Genomic DNA, 25,300 nt, shown 5'->3' with positions numbered 1-25,300 from the left:
TTTCCAGATGACGAAAGACAAGTACCAGCTCCACAAACAGCACACCATATTCTTGGAAGTCAAATCCGCCGCTTCCTCATGGAAGTGAAGCATGGGCTGACATTTCCTGCCCTGGACGCACCCTATATATTGTGCGTACATCATACTAGCTGTATACTGGAATTTTATTTTAATCCTTGACATGCGAACCAAAGACCAAGGGTTGATTGACTTTTTACAGGCACATAATTCACTAGAATGCTGATTTACTTAAGTGAAAATTGTCAGGCTTTCTTGTCAGGTTGTGCTGAAGACTTCAGTGAAAAGACAGCAGAAGTGAACAACAAGACAAATGGCTGGTGCAGTTGTAAGAGTAATTTCAGCTTCAAATTCCTAGTAGGCATGGTGTACAGTGGCTTCAAATGTGTGTGGTCAAGTGGCTTGTTCACTACAACTGACTGTGATCTGCCAGAGATGCTTGAGAGTGTGACCTGTCATGGCTGACAAAGGTTTCCACCACACTGTGAGTCATGATGCTTGTCAGTAACCCTAGAAATTTCATTTTGCTAATGTGAACAAGGAGTTTACAACATTAGAAGTAAGGCACATGAATAAGGCTACTTCTAATCATGCACACATGGAACACTAAATTTAAAGAACAAAAGTACTGTCCATCTTGAATGTGAGGCTGTCCGTCCCAAGAGTGGACAAAACATGGAGACAAAATTGTGATGAAATGCTCCGTTCCTGCAAACCTGCAAAGTGCCCAACTTCAAGGCGCACATATGTGAAGGAAGGAAAACTATTTTGTGAGTGTGAGTGCATTTAATGCATTCCTTCATCATTACAGAGCAATTTTTAGTTTAAATTCTATTAAGTGCTTATTGCTGAGGCATAATGAAGTGTAGCGCGTTCTGTGTACAAGCATGCAGCTTCGAGTTCCTGCTGGATGCGTTTTAGGATGTTTCGTTCCATGAATAAGTCCGTAAACACAAAATTTTCCTCTAATGACTTTAGAGATAGTTTCGTTGTGTGGCCTGTTTTGTGTTTGTCAGTGTATGTAGCATGTTTTTTTTTTTCTTGTTTTCCTAGTGGTGGAAGTGTGCAGAGTTCTATTGATCACATGACTTATTACCCAGGCAGTTTAAAAAAGCCTTCAAAGGTTAGCTATGTCACATTACCCAAAAAGGTGACGATCTATCATTCGTTGCTGTAGGCTCTACTAGGCTGTGCGCATTCAGCTTGTTGCAGTTTTCTGTACATAAACTGTGTATATTACGTTTGGAGAATGTGCCATGTACTTAGAAGCATTTCAAGCTTTTATATTTTATGGCAAAGTGGTAAATGTTCAAAGGCAAAAAGTATGGTGGGTCCCTTGGCTGAGATGCATGCACGCTTGAACTTAACTGTGGAGCTGGTTCAAGTGCACGCTGTGGTGTTGGAGTAAATGGGCAGGCTTGCAGACATCGTACCATCGTACCCATGGTGATCCATAAGCATGCTGTCAGCTGTGGCAGTTGCACTTCCCATCAACAGGTATAGCATGGCAGGTTGCGGTGCTAAATTGGTTTATGGTTTGGTTTATGAGGGTGTAACGTCCCAAAGCGACTAAGGCTGTGAGGGACGCCTTACAGTATACGAGCCTCTAAAATTTCGCCTCAATCGAAATTCGACTGCCACAGCCGGGATCGAACCCGCGTCTTTTGGGTCAGCAGCCGAGCACCGTAACCACTGAGGCACCGCGGCGGCGGTGCTAAATTGAGCTGCCAATAATTTCAACTTGGAGAAGAATTAAAATTTGTTTCAAGCTTTTTTAATACACACGATATAAAGGGGACAGAACTGTCAGCTTGAATAAACTGGTTATTGATATCAAGCGAGTGTGGGAGTGAAATATAGTTGAGCCTAATTAATTCAATGACCTATGCTTCATGATGGTGCCAGCAGATGAGAATGCCATACATTTGCACATCAAAATTTTTAGTTTTAGAGGAAGCAAGTCAGTTTATTCTATTCAAAAGTTCCTAATGGACCTATTCATTTGAAGACAGCACAATATCTAGGGGGCATAGCTTGCAGGGCACCAATGCCCACTTTCTTCTCTCCAATGGTCTCCTGGTGTTTTCTGCTTGTCCCCACAATAAAAAAAGTCAATCCTAATGCCTTTCTTCACACAAATCAACTGCAAAAGAGTAGGTACTTATGGCAGGCACCCAGTATAATCAAATGTAGCCACATTGCAGCTCATAACAGAACACTGTGCCTGTCTGCATATTTGTTGGTGCGCTTTCAGTGGAACACATTTTTATAAAGAATGCAAGTTGGAAAATGAGCACTAAAGATCTTCGACGCACTTCTCTGTGAAAAAAAGAGAAGAAAATACTAAACAAATTCTGCAACAAAATTTCAGGGATAAGAAATATATGTTCATACTTCTAAATAAAGCAAGTTTCACATTCTTCACAGCTGCCTCTTCCATACATGATTGCTCCACAGCATCGAAAAAGAACTGCGAACTACTGCGAAACTTTGGAGAACTGGGAGAACCTAAAACAGGCTAGAAGCGCAAGTCATTGAAAGGCATTACTGCAGCACCTGTTGAACACGAACACAAGTCCATGAGAAGGATGAGCTTTTTTCCAAGCAAATTTACTGATACATGGAGCACCACTGGTACAATCAGGTTAAGGGATAAACAAGTTCAGAAATATCAGGTAAAACTTAACACTCCATGGCTATGACATGATGGGTCCTGGTATTAAAGCAATATGCACATGTACACATGCTGGTTTATACATATGTACGAGAAACATCAACATAACATAAGAAGAAACAATAACGTTGAAAATACTTATTTATAATCTGAAGTCATGTGAATTGAAGCTTGTGAAGAGAGATCAGGTGCTAAAAATCAACAGTCTATAGATATGACATCGCAATGTGATGGGCCCTGCCATTAAAATAATATGCACGTATACTATAGATATGACACGGCAATGTGATGGTCCCTGCCATTAAAACAATCTGCTCGTATGCCAGCACATGATGGTCTATACATATGTCCTAGAGACATCAATGCAAAAAAACAATCTGAAACTTTTATATACATGAATATACAAATATATTATTGCACAAAATATTTAAAATCTGGAGTGTGAAGCGAGGCTCTATGCTTCACAACCTATGAAAGTCATATATATAAGAGTGATGTCTTCGTTAATTTAAATTTCACCCACCCCTCCTCAATACCATCTGTGCGCTCACATCGCAGCTTTCTTTTAACCCAAACGGTGGGCGTCAGTGTCGACCTTGTACTGTACAAGTCCTGACAGCACAAATTCCGCAGAGACTATCGGCACTCCCCTGTTCTTCGCATGTGCACAGGCCTCAGTGTCGTCTTTGCATGACACGATTACAGTGTTACCGGAGACTGCAGGCCTGGTTGGCATGTGGTCCTTGTACTAGTGGGAAAAGAAGAAAAAAAGAAAGAAAGAAAGGTCTGTTTGAGACACTACAGGAATGCATAAGATTTGAGAAAAAGCACACCAAGATGCTTAGTACTGTGCAATGCGAAACACAAAGAACAGTCATAGAACTAAATAGGACAAGCACAGTTTTTTTTTCTTTTTCTTCAGTTCTCCCTGCATCGTCTAAGCAATAGTGAACTAGCGGGAACTTTATATAGTTTTGCTCAGCTAAAAGATGTGCACTGATGTAAAGCTTGGGACGCCTTCGTCCCCTGTGTTCGCGTTCCCTCAACGCACTAGTTCCCTGTATTTAGCGCCCCCGAAACGCGCTCTTCTCAGTTTGGTTACTTTAACCAACAGGGGAGGGCACTCGCGTCGCAGCGACACCAGCGCCACGGATGGCGTTTTGCTGCGCGCTCACGGGGACCAACGGGCTCTCTTCTGCTTGGCACCGGGATAGCTCGCGGACGTTTCGCGAGCCGCTCCGCTCTTCGCCGCGGGCGCCTCGTGTGGAAACTTGCTCCCGCCAAGCCCGTCCCGTCCGGCCTCGGAGTTATTCCCTCTGCCCTACCGTGGGCGAACATTCGCTCGTAACCGTGCTGGTGAGTCAGACATCCTCGATTCCTCAGTGTATTTTGTTGCTAGCTGGCGTTATTGTTGTTATAGCAATAAATGCCTTGTTTGTGTCAGCCAGTGTGTCGTTCCTTTGTTCCCGCAGAGCAAGGCCCGCCGTGGTCGGCGAGCGCTCGGTAGCGCTCGGTAGCGCTTGTGACTACGGGATGGGGTCCGCGCGGTTTTGAACTATGTCAGCCGCAGTTAAATGGGGAGAACGGATTTATCGCCCCATTTAAAACCCCACAATCTGTATACCCTTGCCCAATGGCTGTCTGCCTTTGGTCCAGATGTGAAATCGCCAAAGTAGAGACTTGTTGGTGATGGCACAATTTGGTAAACCAGATGATATACCATCTATCAGTTTTGTTTTCCCGGAAAGTAAGCGGACTTTATATTTTCTTTATGATAAGCTGCAAATGTTGGCGCTTTGGAACACGCTATCAGTCCTTGAAGAGGTTTACTCCAGCTGCAAGTACCAATAATGCAAGAAGGGTTTTCTGGCGGGTTGGTTGGTGCTTGTCGTTCATGATTAAATTGCGCGAAAAAAACATGGCCAGAGACAGAAAACACGTACACACATAGAGTGCAGAACTTCCAACTTTTATTCGAAAAACGCTTCGAGCATTAGTACCTTTTATACGCTCTAAACAAATACCACATGACACAGCCAGGATCAAAACAGATACAAATTGGCAGTTACGTGTACATGATGCGCGGACCCGCCAGAGCACCAATCTAAACTACACCAGTGTGTGCAAGCTTACACACCATTGATACCTTGATAAAGGATAAAAGGAGACTGGAAGATAAAGATCCTGAAAGTGAAGATAATACCAATACCATGAATGAGGGCATCAACAAAACGCTGTATTACTAGCGAAACTTACTCAGCAAAATGGGATGATTGGTTTGGTTTATTGGCGTTTAACGTCCCAAAGCGACTGAGGCTATGAGAGACGCCGTAGTGAAGGGCTCCGGAAATTTTGACCACCTGGGGTTCTTTAACGTGCACTGACATCGCACAGCACAAGGGCCTCTAGAATTTCGCCTTCAAGAAATTCAGCCGCCGCAGCCGGGATCGAACCCGCGTCTTTCGGGTCAGCAGCCGAGTGCCGTAACCACTGAGCCACCCCGGCGGGGCGATGGATGAGACGCGGATGAGACGCGGAAAATGGGATGAGACGCGGAACCAACAGTAATAACAGTAAATGATGAAGGTGCAGAGCCACTAAAAAACCTAAGCTGAAAAGAACTAAGAACTAAAAAAACAATAACAACGAGGCTAAAACTGTGAAACTGAGTGTGAAATAAAGATGGAGACAACAATAAACAGAGGTAAAGGCGATGCGATCAACTCCCTTTTTGCTGAGTAAATTTCGCTAGTAATACAGCGTTTTGTTGATGCCCTCATTTGTGGTATTGGTATTATCTTCACTTTCAGGATCTTTATCTTCCAGTCTCCTTTTATCCTTTATCAAGGTATCAATGGTGTGTAAGCTTGAACACACTGGTGTAGTTTAGACTGGCGCGCTCTGGCGGGTCCGCGCATCATGTACACGTAATTGTCAATACATATCTGTTTTGATCCCGGCTGTGTCATGTGGTGGTTGTTTAGAGCATATAAAAGGTAATGCTCGAAACGTTTTTCGAATAAAAGTTGAAAGTTCTGCGCTCTATGTGTGTATGTGTTTTCTGTCTCTGTCCGTGTTTTTCTTTTTTCGCGCAGTTTAATCATGAACCAATAATGCATTGCCTTGCAATCGGCAAAGCAGTGATTAACGTGGGGAAGACTGCTTAGGAGCAGCCTCAGTCTAAAAGAGCTTCCCCAATAAGCATGGCAGTTTTCAGCAGGCAGTGTTGTTGTTGCCTGTGCTTAGCCTGTCCAAACCATATGGGAGTTGTACGTTCTGATAACACTGAATATTTCGGGAGAAAAAAAAACACAAGAAGAAACAGTGAAGCTGCGCAAATGTCTGCCAAGCTGGCAAGTACATGTTGGAAAGCTTTAAAATAGGATTTGGTTTCTTTACTTAATGCGTAAGTAAAAATGCTTAGTCGACTCTCGATAATTCAAACACAAGAGAAGTGATAATATGTGTTTGAATCATGCAGCGTTTGAATTAACAGGAGCCTTTTAATACACCACGCAGTACCCAAGCACCAGTTCAAAGTGAATTTGAATTTTCAACAGCCCACCACATGACTGATTTCTGCTGACACATGTACCGTTATCAGTTGTCACAAGTGCCTGCCAATGTTGCACTTGTCTGCTTGCCATATAAACAACACTACTAGGGTGGCTTCAAAAGTAATGCCCCCAGTTTTGTCGCCCAGGCCTAAGACACCTCAAGCAGATGCTGGTACAGTACAGCAGTAGAGTTAAAACTTTTCTGCCCATATATTAAGTGAATTTTATTGCCATGCAACAGACAGCAGCACTGACAGAGCCTGACGAAATGGTGTCTGACAGCAATGCACATATAATAGTGTGTCTGTTATGCAAGTTAATGAGGGAATAGTCAGAGTGAAACCCTGCGGTTCCCATTACTAATCTCTCTAGTATGCAACAGCATGCAGATGCAAATGGAGGAAGAAGTACCTCACCTCGCCACCAGCGCATGCCACTATCTCTGGAAGCGACAGAGAGAGTGGGCCATTAGGAAACAAGCCACCAAAGCAAAGAAATATGCAGAATTTGCTTGCAGTGTGGTCACGCTGCCAAGTTCTACAATACCTTTCATGTCAGGAGGTGAGGGCTGGACATGCGATGTGGAATGAATATGCCAGCCGCGCAGCAAGCCACCGTACAGTGATGCTTTCAGCAGCGTCGTTGAGAGGGTGAAGTTGTGAAACCTCTCAGCCTTCCTATCTCGCAGGAGATAGGGCGTGTGATCTGCAGTGAAGAAGCAAAGTGGCCACAGCTGTTCACTGCCATTGTCACGCAAGCTCTGTCCACTGCGAGACAAAGGGTTCGATGCCCCCTGGCCCCAAATTAGCCCTGTCCTGTGGCAGCAGTGGCAACTCTGTCCCTGCAGATTTCATATTCTTGTCTCCCCGTCCGTCCAGCTCTCTACCATTCGCTGATACGTTTGCCTTCTCTGGACATCCTCTCTGCTAAACCAAGTACACAAACGTCAGTCATCTGCCCGCATTACATGCCCGTTCCATATCACATTTTTTTTATCACTTCCTGCTAGGATATCATTGTTTCTTATCCCATATCGAACTCTCCCTCTACATATCATTTTCCTTTCTATAGGCCACTGCACTGTCCTCAAACTGGTTGCAAGACTTTTCGCTGGATTTGAAGCTACAAGAGACACACAAAGGAAATTATAAAACTGCAAGGGCCATCTCCTGGAACACTTGTTTTCAAAGACATGTGAAGGAAGCCAACGGCCACCGAAACCAAGAAGCATAGGGGATCGAAAATTTCTACTTTTTTTTTCCCCTCAGTTTGTGGGTGTTGATGAATGGGAGATTAATAGCGTAATTATTTAATCGCTTAAAATAACTGATCAGAAAGCAGGAGAAAAAACAACCATATGCCGCTGGTGGGATTCGAACCCATGACCACCGAATTTTGCCTCCAGTGCTCTACCAACTGAGATACGGTGATGGCTGTCCAATCTCCTGCTTTCGGGGGTATCTTATGATGTCTCTAACCGAACCTTGAGAGTTTTCACCATCGCCACCCCTTGCTGGCGGTGGTCAACGCGAAATTCGGATGTCGTGGGTTCGGATCCCACTGGCAACATGCAGTTGTTTTTTCTTCTTTAAGTGATAAAATAATTACACTATTAATCTCATTGATCAACACCACAAACTGAGAAAAAAAAACTTAAAAATATAAACATTTCCCTATACTCCTTGGTTTCGTTGGCTTCCTCTATAGGAATGTCATAATGAGCCTCTCATTTCCATAACCTCGTTTGCTCAATTGTTTTCAAAGACTTCACTTTCAGAGCGAATCTGCTGATGTGACTGATCCAACAGCATACAAAACTTGCGTACTGATAAAAGAATGGAACAACACATTGCACATTTCTTTTGAAAGAGACAGAACAGCCAGCTTCCCTTGCAATATGAACAATCCCTATAGAAGCTCCATCAGATCAAACAATGGACATGAAGAAAAAGACAACCCGGCGAGGGTCTTGCACTCCAGATGAGCATCAAACTGGTGCTGCTGCTGTTGCTGCTGCTCTGGTAGACAGAACAGCTGGATACTATGAATTCACCGTATGTGATGACTGTGTTTGTTTTAAAAAGGCTTAACCGCATTTCTAAAATTTCAGCATGAAGTTGTTAAATGAGTAGAGACACCTAATTTTTGTGGCATGTTTTCTCCTCTACATTGATGCAGAAGACACTACTATGCATGAATTACCATGTGGTATTCGCCTATGAGCACTAAATAATATATAGTCGAATTTTTCTCTCATCCTGTTTTGGTTTCGATTTCAACAGCCGAACGATGGCTGTCATGTCATAGTGTGGTTATATGTCACGTGAAGGATGGAAAAACGTCGACATAATCGCTGCTTCATCATTTTAATTCGCTACAGTGCTGAAGCCAGCCTTCCTCAAGAGAGGGAATGACAACGAATGTAGATGCATCGATTACATTGCAGTTCTTCATGCCTCATGTGACCTACAACCTCTCACTGATGTCACAGTCATCATTCAGCTGTTGAAACCGAAACCGAAACAGCACAAGAAAGAAATTCGTTAGGAATTATTTATTGGTCGTAGGAGAATACCATGTGGTAATCAATGTACAATGATGCATTGCGCATCATTACAAAGAAGAAAACATGCACCCAAAAGTTAGGTGTCTATACTCCTTTAAAGCATTTGGTGGAGCAGCTGGAGTGAGCAGATTTAGCAGCTCGAATTTCACTCTGAATTACACCAACATGTTCTACATAGTACTCTGAGAACAAGACATAACCAACATGACTGTCATGTAAACATGACAGCCTTCCACGGTGCTACTAGTATGTCATGGCTAAGAGAAAGGCAATGAACACAACGAAACAATGGCAAAAAAAAAAAAAACAATCACCAGGAAAGAGTATGAAACTGACCGACAAAAGCCTTCGCCTTCTGGCACTTGCTTATCCAGGCCACATCGACGAATGGTATTCCTCTGCTGATGCAGCACAATGACTTCACTGTCCTCCTAAACTGCTTTCAGTACCACCACAAAAGAAGGAAGGCAAGAAAATGTCACGCGCAATAATAAGCAGCGCAAGACGTGTGGAACAATGTAACGCGTCACGGTAAGTGCACCATGCAACACTACAATCATGCTAGCAAAAGCTAGAATGCAGGATAGTCCTCCAGAACAGCTTCAACTTGCCTTGCAGCCTGTTTCAACATTTCAATCCAACAATCATCCCTTGCACTTCCAGAATCTACACCACTGCCTTGTCATATCAAAGAGCAGGTGTTTACATGTACGGATTAAGAATAAATAGAATCCCAAAGCAGCGCTAAAGACTGGTTAGGCTAGTGGATATGGCTAGTGCTCTGGCTAGTAGGTAGGTGTGGGGTAAGTACGCACTAAGCCAGTGACCCTGCTTTCAACAGTAGACCACCATGACTGCTGACCAGTTGCGCCGAAATGCGCCTACACTATAGAATACATGTCAGCCCGCATATCAGATATAGAGCATTTGTTTCGCAGAATGTATTATCCCAAGCTATGCTGAATTGTTTGCTTTGCCGAGCTGGAGAATTTTAAGCGTTTTCCTACCATAACATCGATGGTATAGAATATCAATTCGAGGAACTGATATACATAAGCCAGTTGTTTGGCCGCCGCTTTCAATCTCAACTTATTGCCATCTGTCTTGTTATACTAGGATTGGAAGGTGGGCAAATTGGATCCGCGATTCAGATCACATAACATTCAGTTTCCTTCTAACTGCTAAGTGATATAAATAACGAGTGCTCTAGAGCTAATCATTATATCATAGAATATCTTGTGAATATTTAAGACTTTCAGACTTCTGACTCACTTTGTACGCCACGTCAGTGCAGCTTTTACCACTACATCTTGTGTGACAGGCAGTAAATTTGATTTACTAATGAGCTGCTCCTTATCGCTTCACGTTGATTATTACAGTGTTGGATTAGTCTTCAAACCAATTCTTTGTTCAGATTTCTTAAGAACACATTTGCGATGACATACTCGCCAGTACTCAGGCTTTTTCCTAACAGAACGCAATGCGCAGCCACTAACAAACCCAGTGCTGTCCGATACCCGATTGACAAGCAGTTCACACAGATGATAACTGAAATAAAGAAACAAAATAAAAGAAAGAAAAGGATATTGGAATCAAATATAAAGGCCACAGATAGTTTGGCAGGTTGCCCTGACAGCTGCAGGCACGTGCACATTAAAATACAAGGCCTCAGCATGAGTGTCTGCATGACTTTCAGCAACACATAGAATATGGCAGAGCAAGATTGATATATAAATTTGCATAGTTGCCCACCTTGTCAGTGACGAGGTGTGTACAAGCAGATGCCGTAGTCACCACGGCGCCACCCAGCTCTCGTACGACCTGCTCGTAAAAAAAAAAAAAAAGTTCGTGTAGGCTGTATCAGGCCTACAAACACCAACTTTCAGTGATTTGTTTGATCTCATAAGCTCAGCAGCAGCTAACTGCAACAGAACACTGAAACGGCAATTTCCATCACAATCAACAGCAGCCAGATTTATGAAAAGCAACGAGCTGTCAACTTCAATGCTACGAGAAATACGTCACAAAGCACACAGATGGAAGCCATTTCTTTTGTTCACTTCCTTGCCACTTTTGGAAATGTATCTTCAACCTCTTGGCCCTTTTTCCACCATTAAACTCACTGCCTCAATGCTTACTATGTAAAGACCAGTAGAAGCCGCTGAGCTGACTCAGTTAAAGCATGTTGAAGTGCAGTATTTTTCAAGGACACCTCACATTCGCCCATTAAGAAGAAAAGTAAGGGAGGTGGGGAACTTAAGCTTAGGGCTATAAGGTTGCGAACTGTACAAGCGTGCAACATATTCCACAGAAAAATTGAAAAATGCAAATTTAAAGCAAGATATACAATACGGGCAGCTTGGATTCAGTTGCCCCCTACGTGCCACAGTCGCCATGCTATATGCATTACTGACAAAGGTTACTAATGGTTGTTTGACACAGTTATACTCCATCTCAGTACTTTGCAGCACTGCAAAAGCTACATTGAGTGCACAGGCGCCTTTCCAACGCTGAAGAACAGAGTGCCAGAATAAAAAAGGCATATGGGTATATGGGATAGCGTGCTTTAAAGTGCGCATGCGCAAAACGCTACTTCATATCAAGCTTTAACGTACGTTCTTGTTCGTCGTGCACGACTCTTGCGCACTTTCAAACGTTTTCAAAATAGCAGCCCCCTTCGAATCAGGACCCCTCGCTTCGGACCGAATTCGTCATTACTGCCATTTTCAGTATGTTCACTGGTTGTAGATGGGCCACAGGGCTTTCGCTTAGTCTCACCTCGCCTCTAACAAAACATATGAGCGATAAATTCGCTGTATTTTTTATTCAGATTGACGATTCTGCCACTTCTAGTCCTAAGAGGTACGTCGGTTTGTTGGCAAAAATGGTTCCCATTAGAACAGCCAGATGGCGCCACTGCTCTGAGCTTGTCTTAGAATCCCTATTTGCATAAGCTGAACTAAAGATCAGAAACTGACAAATGGCGTAACATCCTGCAAAATGCTTGCGTTTAGCAGATGTAAGTGTGCATACGTTTATGTTACATAGACAGCATCGATTTAGGCTCTTTTCTAACGATATCCGAGTACGCCGCGAGCAGGCGACGAGTCGTGGAGGAATACTTTTAATGCGCTGTCCTGATTGGCTGAGCAGGTCTCTACCTTCCATAGCGCTGCAAGGAACTTGATATGAGATGCTGTATAGTGCAGTGCACATTTATGAGCAACACTTACAACAAAGAGCAAGGAAAAGAAACACACTACTCTACACAGTATGAATACACAGGTTTGTGCCATTATGGCAATTATTTTTATTTTGACTACGATATGCCGCCTGTCACCATGATAAAGAGCCAACACAAACACAATGAAGTTCAGCTGCATACAGTGCCCAAACTGATGTCCAAGTTATGAACCATACCTTTTGTTCATTTGTGCAGTCAATGCCAGTGAAGAGGATCTTGGGTTTGCGCTCAAGGGTGTTTGCTATGCGATGCGATGACGCACATACAATTTGTTGGAATCTTGGTGATCTTCGTGGCTCCACGGGAATAACACCTGGTAAGTTCTTGCGCTTAGCCCGCCTCACTGGCACCTCCTGAAAATGTGACGCAGGTATACTGGCATGCAAAACCGTGCAAAGAGAGGTTTGATATGTAGAGTTTACCGGCCCAAAGCTGTACATGGGCTAAAAGAGAGAGAGTTAGTAAAAGGCTCTGGATCAATTTCAGCCATCTGGGGTTCTTTTATGTGGAGTACCATCGCACAGCATATGAGCATTTTTGCTTTTCGCCTCGGTCAAAATGCAGCTGCTGCGGTCAGGATTCAATCCTGTATTCTTGGGTTCAGCAGCTGAATGCTGTAGCCATTAAGCCATAGTGGAAGGTCCCTTGCAGAAACAGAGCAAGACAGAGAGAGAGAGAAAAAAAATAATAAAAAAAAACCTTCCATTACATTTCCCAAGCGCAAATGTAGCCTGCACTTAAAAGGAAAAACTGTGCCACTGCACAGTACACAGTAATAAAGACTATAAGGATTCCCAAACTACTTGCAAATTAATGTACCGCCAACAGCCGGCTAACATGTTTTGACATCGTGATTATCAAGGTGCATTTTGTGTGCACGTGTCAGATAGAACATCAAATCTTTATCTACACGAAGACAGGTGGCAGAATTCAATGCTCAGCCTCAGAACGTTCAGCTTTCACTCAAAGTCCATTCCCAGAGAGAATACTCACATCACCATAGTAGAGATATCACGCATACTAATTTCCTTTGACAAGAGCAGCAGGTTTTAGCTTATTCAATTTGCTCCCAATTTTGTGCTTCTATCACTAAGCAGCCCCCCTACTCATGCCCATGCCCACTCTGGGTGATGACCAAGTTTTCCATGTCAAGTGAAGTCCCATGACCTGGCAAATGCCAGTAACAAGATGAGCAATTGATGAAGCATGTGGTAGAACTTTGGGAAAGTGTCATCCACTTGTACAAACAAACAAACAAACAAACAAACAAGTAAACAACCAAGCAAGCAAACAAAAAGAAGTGAAGAACTGTGATGCAGAATACCTCAATGACTACCTTTTTGACAACAGCCGTTTCTTTTAGTGCCAGTGCCTTCCGCTTCTCCTGCAACAACCTCGCAGACGTTCTCCTAGTTGGGGGCAATGTCCCCTCCCCTTCTGCCTTACAACTCTCCAATGCAACCTCTGCCAGAATATCTGCAGCTGACGGGTCTTGTTTTTCCAGACACAGCCTTGTGTGCTTTCTCCTGCGCTGGTGTGCCACAATTTCTTCCGGCTGGTGCTCTGCACAGCTTTCTTCAGCAGCATTTCCACCCATGCTTACCACAGCTTTGCCATCTTTCTCTCGCGATGAAGCTGCTGCCTTCCGCTTGTGCCGAGTCATCATCCTGGCCCGAGAGTCAGCCTCAACGCAACTACCAGCCAATCCACTCTTTGCCAAAGCATCGTCAGCAAGCGAGTTCTCCCAAGTCTGAGACTGCCTGGCACTTCTCCTCTTTGGAAGGGACATCGCCTTCAAACTGGCACTCCGACGGCTGCTAATTCTCCGAGCTGATGCTCCACCAGCACTGGCAGTGGCATTCCCTGGATCACTTTCGCTTGCCATCCTCTTTTCTGGCCCCTTCCCGGAAACCCTTCCAGCCATTCCGATAACTGGTGAGCTGGTGTTGCTACCCGAAGTGATGCCCTCTTCGTAAGGTGTGCCCTCACTAATGTCAAGAGCGGACAGCAAGTTCTCAGTGGTGACCCTGCTAGCATCGCTGTTTTCCGAGTTACTTTCTGCGACAAAATCAGGGCAGGTTGGCGGCGCTGCATCGTCAGCATAAGGTTGTGCGGCTTCAGTCGGGCGGTTTTCTTCATTTGTGATGCTGAGCACTGTAATGAAATCCTTTCCAAATCCTTGTGTCGGTGCATTAAGCGGAACCACTTCTTCAGTCACAGCGTCGATCACTTCATCATGCACTGAACAATGCGCCCCTGCATGTTCTGTACTGTCACCATAAGGCTGTGTAGTTGCAGTCGGACGGCCTTCTGTGCTTGTTACGAGCGCCGTAGTGTCGGCAAACCCCTGGATCGGTGCACTGGGCTCATGAGCTTCGTCAGCCTCAAAGTCCAGGTTTGGCATCTCAGGTGAGCTGAAGCTTCCGCTGGAATCAAACATGCTGTCGCAAGCGTTGGCATCCTGCGACGACTGCAGAAAGAAATGGAGTTTAAAAGAGATATCACAGGGAGCCCCTCGCATGTGACACAAGGTTGAGATATAATTTTCCAGTACTGGTTCCCAAAAAATGCTACTATGTGCGCACTGTTCATCAACCCTCTGCATGAGAATACAATGCATGTACGACACTGATCGCCACTCATAACGGTCAGGTCTGTGAGCTGATGATGCCCTTGCGACCTGAAAAACTGAGGCTTCACAAAACTCAGCTGGCAAGCACTATGAAAGCTAACTGCATCCACAATAAAAGAAGATGGAAAATGTCCACACACTAGCTGCATGATGCCTCTTTTTTTTTTTGTGTTGCGAGAACACTTTTTTCAATTGAAAGCAGCAACAGGGGCTAAAAGGCAAGCCTCAGGTACCTACTAAATTTTTTTTAGGGTTAGATATAAACATACGAACATAACAAAGTTGGAATGTAATGAGAGAGTGCATTTCACCTTCCTCTAGACCAACTATGCAAGAACAACCAAATGGGCATTGGAAGTCCCTTAGACGTCCTGCGGACATCCTAAACGTCCGCAGGACATCCATGGGAGCTTCAATGTTCATTGGGAATGTCCTCATCGAAGCATCCAGCCTTGCCGAACGTAGTTCTTGCTGCCGAACAACCACGCCATTTACCTACTTTCACCGCAAAATGCATGAAGTTATCCCCAATTCAACCTTAGGATAACTTCCAAGGCTCTCCCAGTGTCACCCTCAAAACAGACTTGTCCCTGCCAGGCATAAAAAAATAAAGACAAATGAACAACATAAAAAAAAGGCAGACGCAATTAAACCAGTCAGCATTCTACTGAAAACAATAACAGAATAGCATGGTCGGGAGGCTACCTCGATTCGAAACTGGCCTGCCACTCTATGCACTCAAGGGAACATCGAAAAGGGGAGGGAGGGGCTTCTTCACAGTCCACATCACTAGCCTTGCACTCTTGGTTCCCACATGCCAACAGCAGCCACCACTTCATAGGACTGGCTCTGTGCTGCTAACTGTTGTATGGAGTAAGTATACTAAAAATATTATTATTAAACTCCACCGCCATGTTACTGACATGAGCCTGTGGCCTTTTCAAAATGCCAACATACAGAAATAGCAACCCTGATTTTTTTTAACAATTATTGTAAAATTGTGCAGAAAGCTTGCCTGCAGAGTCACTAGGCTTGCTTGCTACATCATCTATGCAAAAACTAAACACAAAGCAGCGCAAGAGAAGGTATGCACAGGGGACACTACTATACCCTGTGAACTAAGGGACAAAGAAAAAAAAAAACTTAACTCCGTTACCTCAACTGCCGTCAAAAAGTGACATTAAGCATGTTTCCAAGTAAGTATCACCACCTGCAACCTGTGCGCCAAAAGTCTATGCAAAGCATGTGTGAGAAGAATGCAGTAACAATAAATACGTGCTTTCACAATTTCCGAAGTAAGTAACATTCACAGGATAATCTGCAATGCTGCACTCACTGCAGAACAGGGTTGAATCATGCCTATAACCAAAGAACCGAGCATATATTAACTGATAAATAGGGGTGTGCGAATACCAAATTTTTCGAATACGAATTGAATACGAATACTTGATTACGAATATCGAATCGAATATCGAATAATCAAGGACAGACGCATTTAACCACTACAAAACTTTTATTTGAGCACGCAGGAACACCACCGTTCAACTATCGATGATTAAATGAACACAAAAGGTGTGTGTGGCTGCACAAATAGTATCAAAGCCTTCGAGGCTTTGATACTATTTGTGCAATGTTCGACATTATTCTTAAAAGAGTGGAATTATCAGAGTTTGGCTAGTACACAGCATTAAGGCTAGCTTGCCATCAGCACAAAAGCGCATTGCTGGGATGAACATAAAAGGTTGTCGTGAAGGTTAACCAGCTGCTACACATGGTCAGGCAGAAGTGGTTCCCTTCTAGCTGAAACGACTCCTCCAGCCACAGAAAATGCCCTCTCACTTGGAACTGACCAGGCACGTATTGCGAGGTACTTCGTGCACAGCTCTGACTATAGCAGCTTTGCAGGTATAGCCGCAAAAAAGCTCACCAGCGCAGTCAGTTATAGCACGGCCCTAGGAGGAAGGAAAAATTTTCCTTCCTCGAAGGAAAAATTCGAAGGAAAAATATTCCTTCATCCATGCGCATTTCTCTGGGCGCCGCCATGTTGTTACGTCTCTGTCAATAGGGCTTGCGGACCGAAATGAACCCCGGTGCTCACAATGAATATTCGGCTAGATACGAATATTCGCGTCGGGTCGAATACTCGAAAGAACACGAATACTAGGATTTCGAATCGAATACGAATACCAAAAATATAATATTCGAAATATATTCGAAAATTTCGAATATTCGCACACCCCTACTGATAAATATTATCCTAACACTTTTACACTTGCAACTTTTCCTTGAGTCTCAAGTGGTTCTCGAGTATTACACATGACAGCTCTCATCTCGGGGTCTTTAAGGTATTGCTTATCACGAATCCCTAATTTCCTACCAGTACCCTATAAACTTGAACTAAACACAAAAATAAAAAAAGAAGACACATTGACAGGACTTGGGAACACCCGACTGTTGGATTGCTCACGCTCTCTTGGTCTTGCAGCACCCAAGCCTTGAGCCCAGCCACAAGAAACTCCTCATTGTAGTCAAGGCCGCACGTGACATAGGGCATCAGATTTAGCTGCATATAAAGTAAATTCCTCCTTCATTTCAAGTTTTTCAAGTTTTCCTCCAACATTTAATTTTGCAAAAGCAAAGGGCAAGGATGCTTGCAGTATTTATTTGGAAACACTTCAGTAGGACGTCGCTTAATTAATGGTACCTAATCAAGTAAGTGCAAACAAGTACGTGCCAGTGGCCAGTGCCAGATGTCAAGCAAAATTCACCATGTTCTATCAATCTTGGCAAATGCTGACTGCACTACACTGGACTCGCAAGGAAAACCTTCAGCCCTATGGATCTGTTTTGAACCCCTCGACCCTCCCAAGAAAGGCCACTCAAGCATGACTGGCAGAAATTAAGGCATGGGAAACAAAACATGTTCACGCGCCAATAAGGACTTCTTGCAAAGCTTACTTTGCCAATCGTGACCTTGTTCCGGCTGCCAAAGTCTGTGATTGCGATGCCAGACTTGCCCAGCTTGATCAAAGCGTGCTGTCTGGAAACGAGCTGTAATTGGACACAGCGAGAGCTTAGCCGACAACTGAACCACCACGACCTACCCATTCTATGAGAACAGTGCCTCACAGAGTTGTTGATCCTGACATCGCAAGAGTAAGATCGGCCGACAATATTGTCACCTGAAAAAGAAGACCACAACAGAAATATGCGACAGGATGCCGCAAAACAAAAGGAACATTTTATGAAAAGCGGTGACCCAGCCTTTTTTTTTATGCACTGAAAAAAATGATATTTTTTCCACAACTTCAACAGTGTTCCCTAACTTGCATATCATACTTGGGATTCGTGCGTAACTGAACTGTTGATACAATTCAGAGCACACCATCTGTTGTAAACTAATCTGTTATGGTACAGTAATGAATTCTTTAACACATTTAATGTAAGGAGAAATCTTGCTTTGTATTCTACAAAGAATGCCGGAAAAAGCAACATTTATAATGATCAAACAAGAACTAGCACTTTAAGGCATTCAGAACCATCACATTCGTGAATATCTCCCTACAATGATTCTAAACTGAAGCCTCAGCTGTAATGTGGCTCGACAGATTTGTTTAAGCATTCACTTTAGTTTCAGTAGATGGTCAGTGGATGGAAACTGTTGCCAGAATATGTGTACAGCAAAATTATGGTATTTTCTTTATTTTCTTTTTAATTGAAGCTGCATGCTTCACCTCGTGCTCACTATAAGCTGCAAATGTGGACACAAAAAAAGTTCAGGGGGCACTTTGGCACACTAAACTGCTTCAAGGCGGAAGCTTGTCCTGGAGCACTGTTAGGCATTGACTGAGAGACTGTTTGTTATTGACTAGTGTTTTATCTGGCTGTATACTTTAACTGCGCATTAAAACTACACACTTTCAGAGGCGCGTTTCACTTCTCCCCTAGTGCGTCTCTTTATCTGCTTCTTCGACTTCGGCTGTATCCACGACTTCCTCAAAGTTTAGGTCGGGGGAGATTTCCGCAGATGGCTCATGCCCGGTGAATTCTTTATGTTTGATCGGGTCTACGTCGACTACTACCGCCTTGTGGTCACTGAAGTGGAGTGATGTGTCGTTTAGATCTTTGACGCTGGGGTGGGTTCTGAAGACCAAATCCAAGCATCTTCCGTACTTGGTGGTAGCTTTGTCCCGTGGAGTAGACAAGTGCAGACCCAGAGATTTCTGCATTCCATCTAGGAAGTCTTGATGCGTTCTGGCATCCTGGTTGAAGTCTCCTACCACTATCATTGGGCCAAACTTGAACCAGCTTGGTAGCACTCGTCCCATGAATTCATGGCCAGCCTGTTGGGATATGTGAGGTGACAAGTAGACGCACACCACGTTAAGTCCACTTTCGAGCTTGACTCCCGCTGCAACTCCCGCTGCTTGGTTGGAAGCACGACTTGCTCCTGTAACGTAGTGAAAGCCTTTGATCTCAACTGGTGCCACCAAGGGATTCATCCATGTTTCAGTTAGACAGAGAACCTTGCACCGAGCCAAGACATGGTCATGTGCGACATCTTGACCGTGTAGCGACAGTGAACGTACATTCACACAAGGTAGTGGAAGCTGTGATGCTTCCATGATCGCATTGCACCGCTGGGTGATTGTAGTCAAGCGATGCTCGTTTAGACGCCTGAACTCGTCCATGAGGCTGCGGTTTGGGTTGCTAGTCAAGCCGTGGCGGAACTTGGCCGTGCTCGTCGGCAAATTTGTTTTTGAGGAAAGGAAATGAATCTGTCTCGCATATCTCGGTGACACCTGAACCTCACCGGAAGAAGGGAGGGACATGAGAGTGAACGAAGACATCATATTCAGTACACGCGCCTTTGAAAATGGTTTTTTGAGGAAAGGAAATGAATCTGTCTTGCATATCTCGGTGGACACCTGAACCTCACCGGAAGAAGGGAGGGACATTAGAGTGAACGAAGACACCATATTCAGTACACGCGCCTTTGAAAATGGTTTTTTGAGGAAAGGAAATGTATCTGTCTCTCATATCTCGGTGTACACCTAAACCTCGCCATAACGGGAAGGGAGGAAGATGGGAGTGAACGAAGACACCGTAGTCACTAGACGCGCCTTTGTTCATTCCAAATCATTGAGCTGGCATGGCGAAGTGGTAGCGTGCTCGTCTCGCACTCCGGAGACCGCGGTTCGATTCTCAAGCACGGAAAATTTCCTACTCTGTTTTATTTGTTTATCTGGTCTGACTAGAAAGGCTAATTGGTTAAGTAAGTCCCACTAACTTGGAGCATCACTATACGATCCCTTTAATTGGTTGCATGGTTAGTAGCCAAAGTGCAATTGGCCCCCTTTGAAATTCGCGCACTGTGACGTCACGACCGTTTCGACCAACTGAAAAGCGTGACATTTTCTGTCGACAACTTCTGCTTACAACGATGAGGCATTAAAGGCTTCCGCCTTAAAATGTGACGAAATCTTGGAAATCTCGTGCCATTTTTTCAACGACTGACTTTCACAAGGTGGTAACTTTTCATCTCAGCAGAGTTATTTGATGCCTCAAGGAGGTAATCCCATAACGGCACTGTAGGTACTGCAAGAAGATAGAATAAAGCTACAAAGGTATACGCGTGGTCTTTTTTTCATACAACATCAATACCTCCTGAACTTTCCCCATTGTCACTGGAATTCCCTTGGATGTCCCACGGATGTCCTAAACGTCCACAAGACGTCCAAGGGAGTTTCAATGCCCACTGGGTTCGATGTCTATATTCTCAGGACATCTTTTTCTCCTAATGTACTACTTTGTCCCGTGTGATTCTACAATGCGAGAGCACGAGACGAAATGCGTCACCAGATTAGATTGTAGCATTTGTAAGCAAGGAACAGGAGTGTTTAGAAGTAGCCCGGCATCTCACATGTACGCCGATGCAACGAAAGCTTCGTACCAGGATCGTACCAGGATCGCACCAGACACTGCACTAGTCCTTATGGCTTGGCTGGGGCACTAGCACATGGCAGGTGTGTTAACATTTCTAAGCCTAAGCTTAAGACAATGATTCTTTCGTCCTGATCACCAAAGCAAATTGTTTGAATGAAATCACGAGAAATTTCATTACCCACACTGAGCTAGCTGAAGGATTAGAGTCACAATTTTTCATTAACCTAATGCCGAAGACAGCCAAATATTTCATGCAAGTGCTGTATGGCGCCGAAGATGTTTCCAAAGCAGAAATAGTCACCTGGCTTCAGGTTGAAGGTCCGGAACCTTGCAGGTGTGTCTTCAAGCTGCACTTTGAGGACCGCTCGAACCTGGGAACAGTGATAAGTTTATAAAAGCTGAACTAAACTGCATTTTAATTAACTATTCAAGCAAAGCATGTCTCTGCCCTTCATCTTCGAAATATTGGCATACTGTTTAAGCTCCTTTATTGGCTAATACAGCAAACTCGTTTCTCTTGGTATGTTTACGCACGCCAATGTTGCACACTTTTTTCTCTTGTTAATCGCTTCCTAAAGCCAAAGGTAAGAACCAACTACAATGAATAATATGTTCCAATTTTCTGCCATATTGTTCTAGAATTCATTAAGCTTTAATATTTAAACAAACCAATCATCATTCTTTAGTTTGAAAGCTAATGAAGTGTCAATAAAAGAAAGACAGAGAAAAGCCCTTTAATTAAAAATAAACAGAAAATTTATTGCTGGCATGCTACTCTGTATGGGGAAGGGAATTTGAGAGATATAAGCGGAAGGAGGGCGGTGCAAAAAAGGTAAAATAAAACAAAAAGGGGAGAAGATTAAATGCGTACTAAGGTGCATCAGTGAGTAATGATGTTAAATATGAAATGAAATGATGAAGTGCATAGTCCGACATATGAGCTAACAAAGTTCACTGCGTGAAGAATGTATGAGGATAACACGCAAGGTGAAATTAGAGCTTGTCTAGATGTCGAATGTCCTTTAAATATGAAAAAAAAAAAGTTCACTGCACGTCTCTATTAGGCTAAAGGACCGAAAACACTGTCCATTGTCAGAGGCACTGGGGAGAGCTTCTCCATGCAATGTTCATAGTAGGCACACTTGTCAGCATATGCAGGGCACTCAAGCAGGATATGTTCCACAGTTCCGATCGAGCTGCAGTTGTCACAAAGCAGAATGTTCATTTGACCGAAACAATATCGCAAGTCATTTGTAAATGCAGCGTTCAGGCAAAGTCGGTGATAAAGCGTTTCCAGATGGCGAGGAATTCTGGGTGGGAGTCTTGATCTGGGATGTGGGTCAACTTGAGTGCAGAAATTGGCAGTGATGCGTCGGCAAGCACCAGAGCCGATACATTTCTTCACAAGCAAATCTTTTAGCCATTTTGGACGCATCAGATTTCAAGAAGAGAGTTCGAATGTATCACGGTTGCTTCATCTGCTTTTTCATTGGCCAGAATGCCATAGTGTGCTGGTATCCACTGAAATGTTAAGCAGTGGCCTGCGACAATAGCCAAATGATGTAGGTACCTGATGTCAACAGAAATGGGCTGATGATTGGTGTTCTTCAGCACGTCGGAAGGACCTGCAGAGATGCTTTTGGAGTCTGTAAAGATAACCCATCCGCCTGGGGTTTGACGGAGAATATAGGAAACAGCTTCCTTAATGCCGCGAAGCTCAGCTGTCGCAGAGGATGTCTTCCACTGCAGCCGGTAAGAAAGGACATGGCTTGTTGAGGGCACATAAAGGCCACAGGAAGAGGTTTCTTGAGTAGTTGAACCGTCAGTGAAGATGGGGGTATGCTGCATATATTCCTTGCTAACAAATATGCCATCTGCTATGCCTTGCTGCACAGTATTAATTAGTTTGTATAACTTTGTGTAGTGTTCTATTCTTTGCTTTTTCAGAGCTGCTCAAATACTGGCTATGCTGTTTAACAGGATTTTGTATTATCTACATATTTTTATTTTCTTAAGTTTCTAAACCTTGTGTTATATCCATTACTATACAGTCTGCCATATTTTACAAACACTAAAACGAGAAATCCTGCCTGCGCTTTTGGTACCTTGGGACCTACAGCTGTATGCCTTTGGTATAAATCTATTTTGTTATACCCATCAACAAACCTAGAAGGCACCAGCACAATGTACATGTTTGCCTAGCACACAAGAGAGTCCTGAAAATTGGCAGCTTCCCAGAGAAAAAAACTGTCCTGACCTTAATGCTGTGTACACGTGGACTAGGCTTAAATGCCAAACCGCTGCATTGCAGTTTCCGAGTTGTTGAGCAAGTAACAGTATGCACCAAGGGGCAGATTAATAGGCGACACTTGGAGGGGGCAGCCCTATTCAAGCAATGCTTTACTTGGACTTTCTATGCTAAAAAAAAAAAAGTGGAGTCTTTTAATTTGTTATTAAGAAGAACCTCCTCCCTCCTATCTGTCCCTGAATGATTTCAGAGAAGATAATGCAGTGGGTGACTGGTCAAAACCTTCATTGACAAAATATTTTGCCATCATCATGGTCATATGGTCATGAATATTTTTGTGTCTATTGCATAATAATTGGGATTAATGCGCCTGCAATTATTTTTACCCAGAAAAGATACCTCAAAGCACAAAAAATTCTCGACCATGAAGAGGTCGACCGGTGCTCGCATAGTCAGCTGTTTTTGTAAAATATTGGTCATAAATAACTGGAAACATACTGCAAGAAGGTACGTGAAAATTCTTACAGGCAATTTATGCATCTTACCGTGGAGTTACTCCAGTTATTTTTGCTGAGTTCTTAAGTTTAGTCTTTTTCCTAAATCTTGCCAAAAAAATACTTTCCTTGCATAAGTTTGCAAACTTTGGAAATGACTAACTTAAAATATCTTGCAAGAACATGCCATAAAATTTGTACGCGATGTGGAGGATGGGAGGAATTATTGGCTCTAGCCCAGCATAGCGTGGAGCTGCTCCAGCCAGTTATCATGGGCGGGAAATTCGAAAATGGAATGGATGGCTTGGTTTTATGGGGTTTAACGTCCCAAAGCGACCAAGGCTATGAGAGACGCCGTAGTGGTGGGCTCCGGAAATTTAAACCAACTGGGGTTCATTAACGTGCACTGACATCGCACAGTACACGGGCCTCTAAATTTCTCCTCCAAAGAAATTCAACCGCCGCGGCCGGGATCGAACCCGCGCGTCTTTCGGGTCAGCAGCCGAGCACCATAACCACTGAGCCACCGTGGCGGCGAAAAATGGAATGGAATCGTTTTCAGAATCGTTATGCCACAATCGGCCCGGGTCAGTATGATACAGCAAGGATGGGTCAGGCCGCTCGACGGTTAAACATGGGCGGAGGAAAACATGAATTTGCCGTAGCGGCCACATATGCGCAATTCGTTTGAAACTGTCTATAGCGTCCGAAGACGACAGCCCGGCAGCTCATGCTGACACAGGATTAAACTACCGATGACATGGATGGAGAAAAACGGTATAATCAACTCTTTGCATCGGCGTCTAGCTGTAACGAACAAAAATCGAACGGCCGAATAGTATTAAACATGCGACGACGAACGCTATAGCTATACATGCCGCTCACAGTACAACATCGACATGTCGCACTATGAGCGGGATATAGCACGGCGTTAGTTCGCAAACAACGCTACGCTAGGCAAGGAGACGCACGCACACGCCGCAGCATGAGTTGCTGAGTTATGCGTGGATAATCACCCCAAACTGGCATGAGCGAGCGGCAAACCCATGGTAACGGACATGTATGGCGGGAAACACTCAATACGCACTTCACGGTCGCCGTCCGCGTCCCCGGAATCGTCAGACACGCAGATGACCTCCTTCTCGTCCATCCTTTTAGGTTCGAGCACAGGCTCCACACGGCTTACTGCTCGGCGTTTGCTCTGCGCCTACGATTCCATTGGTCAGCACCTGAGTTTTTCTTAAAACCGGGAAGATGAGGTATTTGACTTCGCCGCGAGAAAGCAAAACAAGAACCACTTCTTGAACTAGCCGCGAAAGTCGCAAACCGCTAGAAGCGCTGCGGTCTCTCATGCAGCACATAGTAGAGATTAAAGCAAGCACGTGTTTTCTGTTCGTATCTTGCAATAAACAATTATAAGTTTCGATTGCATCGATTTGAACATAAAGCCGGAAAGGTACGACGCTAAGAAGGTTCTCTTCTACTATAGACAGATTTTACGCTAACAATGCATTATAGCACGTCCTCTTCTGTTCAAAATAGTTAAAAGTATTTTTATAGATCAAACTTAAGAATAAGATAAACACACACAATTTTAGCGCACCATAAATGCTTATTATAACTATATATAATAACAGTAAAAAACGAAAGACAAACGGAAATGAAATCACGCCAGCGAGCAGCTTTCCATGTCCTGCACAGGTTGCGCATGCTTTGGACTCAGAATATTGCATATATCTCCTGAAAACAATTAAAAATACTGATAAAGTACATTACATCGAACAATGAATATAAGTGGAATGCGAAGTAGTAATAGATGACTAACTCTAAACACCAGCAGTAAAAAGTCGCGAAAAATATCAAACAAACGAAACCGAAACTTTACAACTTTTGGGCTGACTGCGACCTCGAGGTATAGTGC

General features: G+C 43.8%; 1 protein-coding gene across 12 annotated transcripts; it reads right to left on the bottom strand.

Annotated features, from left to right (window-relative positions):
- Window positions 1–1,715: 1,715 nt before the first annotated feature.
- On the bottom strand, window positions 1,716–24,728 carry LOC149335629 (uncharacterized). 12 transcript variants are annotated; one of them, XM_089552221.1, is made up of 12 exons: window positions 24,467–24,728; window positions 20,939–21,008; window positions 17,821–17,873; window positions 17,650–17,742; window positions 17,159–17,254; window positions 13,384–14,529; window positions 12,236–12,412; window positions 10,568–10,636; window positions 9,152–9,254; window positions 6,796–6,954; window positions 6,666–6,691; window positions 1,718–3,440 (listed from the first exon to the last, which is right to left on the bottom strand). In XM_089552221.1, the coding sequence occupies exons 1-12, from the start codon at window positions 24,527–24,529 to the stop codon at window positions 3,258–3,260; spliced, it is 2,238 nt and encodes a 745-aa protein (XP_089408347.1). In that variant the 5' UTR covers window positions 24,530–24,728; the 3' UTR covers window positions 1,718–3,257. The 12 variants fall into 12 exon arrangements, 10 of the variants coding, with proteins under 10 accessions (XP_089408357.1, XP_089408356.1, XP_089408347.1 ...); XM_089552222.1 differs by having other exon boundaries at window positions 1,721–3,440; window positions 9,152–9,251; XM_089552223.1 differs by having other exon boundaries at window positions 1,726–3,440; window positions 13,396–14,529.
- Window positions 24,729–25,300: the final 572 nt, after the last annotated feature.

Source organism: Amblyomma mixtum, chromosome 7, assembly GCF_055824585.1.
Source record: "Amblyomma mixtum isolate Tamu chromosome 7, ASM5582458v1, whole genome shotgun sequence".
Lineage (NCBI taxonomy): Eukaryota > Metazoa > Arthropoda > Arachnida > Ixodida > Ixodidae > Amblyomma > Amblyomma mixtum.
This window is presented reverse-complemented; position numbering and strand designations above follow the sequence as displayed.

What these genes read in the sequence shown, in the direction of transcription:
- LOC149335629 (XM_089552221.1), bottom strand. Translation starts at nt 24,529, where the DNA reads ATGGACGAGAAGGAGGTCATCTGCGTGTCTGACGATTCCGGGGACGCG. An exon ending in ACGCGGACGGCGACCGTGAA is followed by an intron (nt 21,009 to 24,466) that starts GTGCGTATTGAG and finishes CACTGTTCCCAG; the next exon opens with GTTCGAGCGGTCCTCAAAGT. An exon ending in GAAGGCGAAGGCTTTTGTCG is followed by an intron (nt 6,955 to 9,151) that starts GTCAGTTTCATA and finishes TCTTCACTGCAG; the next exon opens with ATCACACGCCCTATCTCCTG.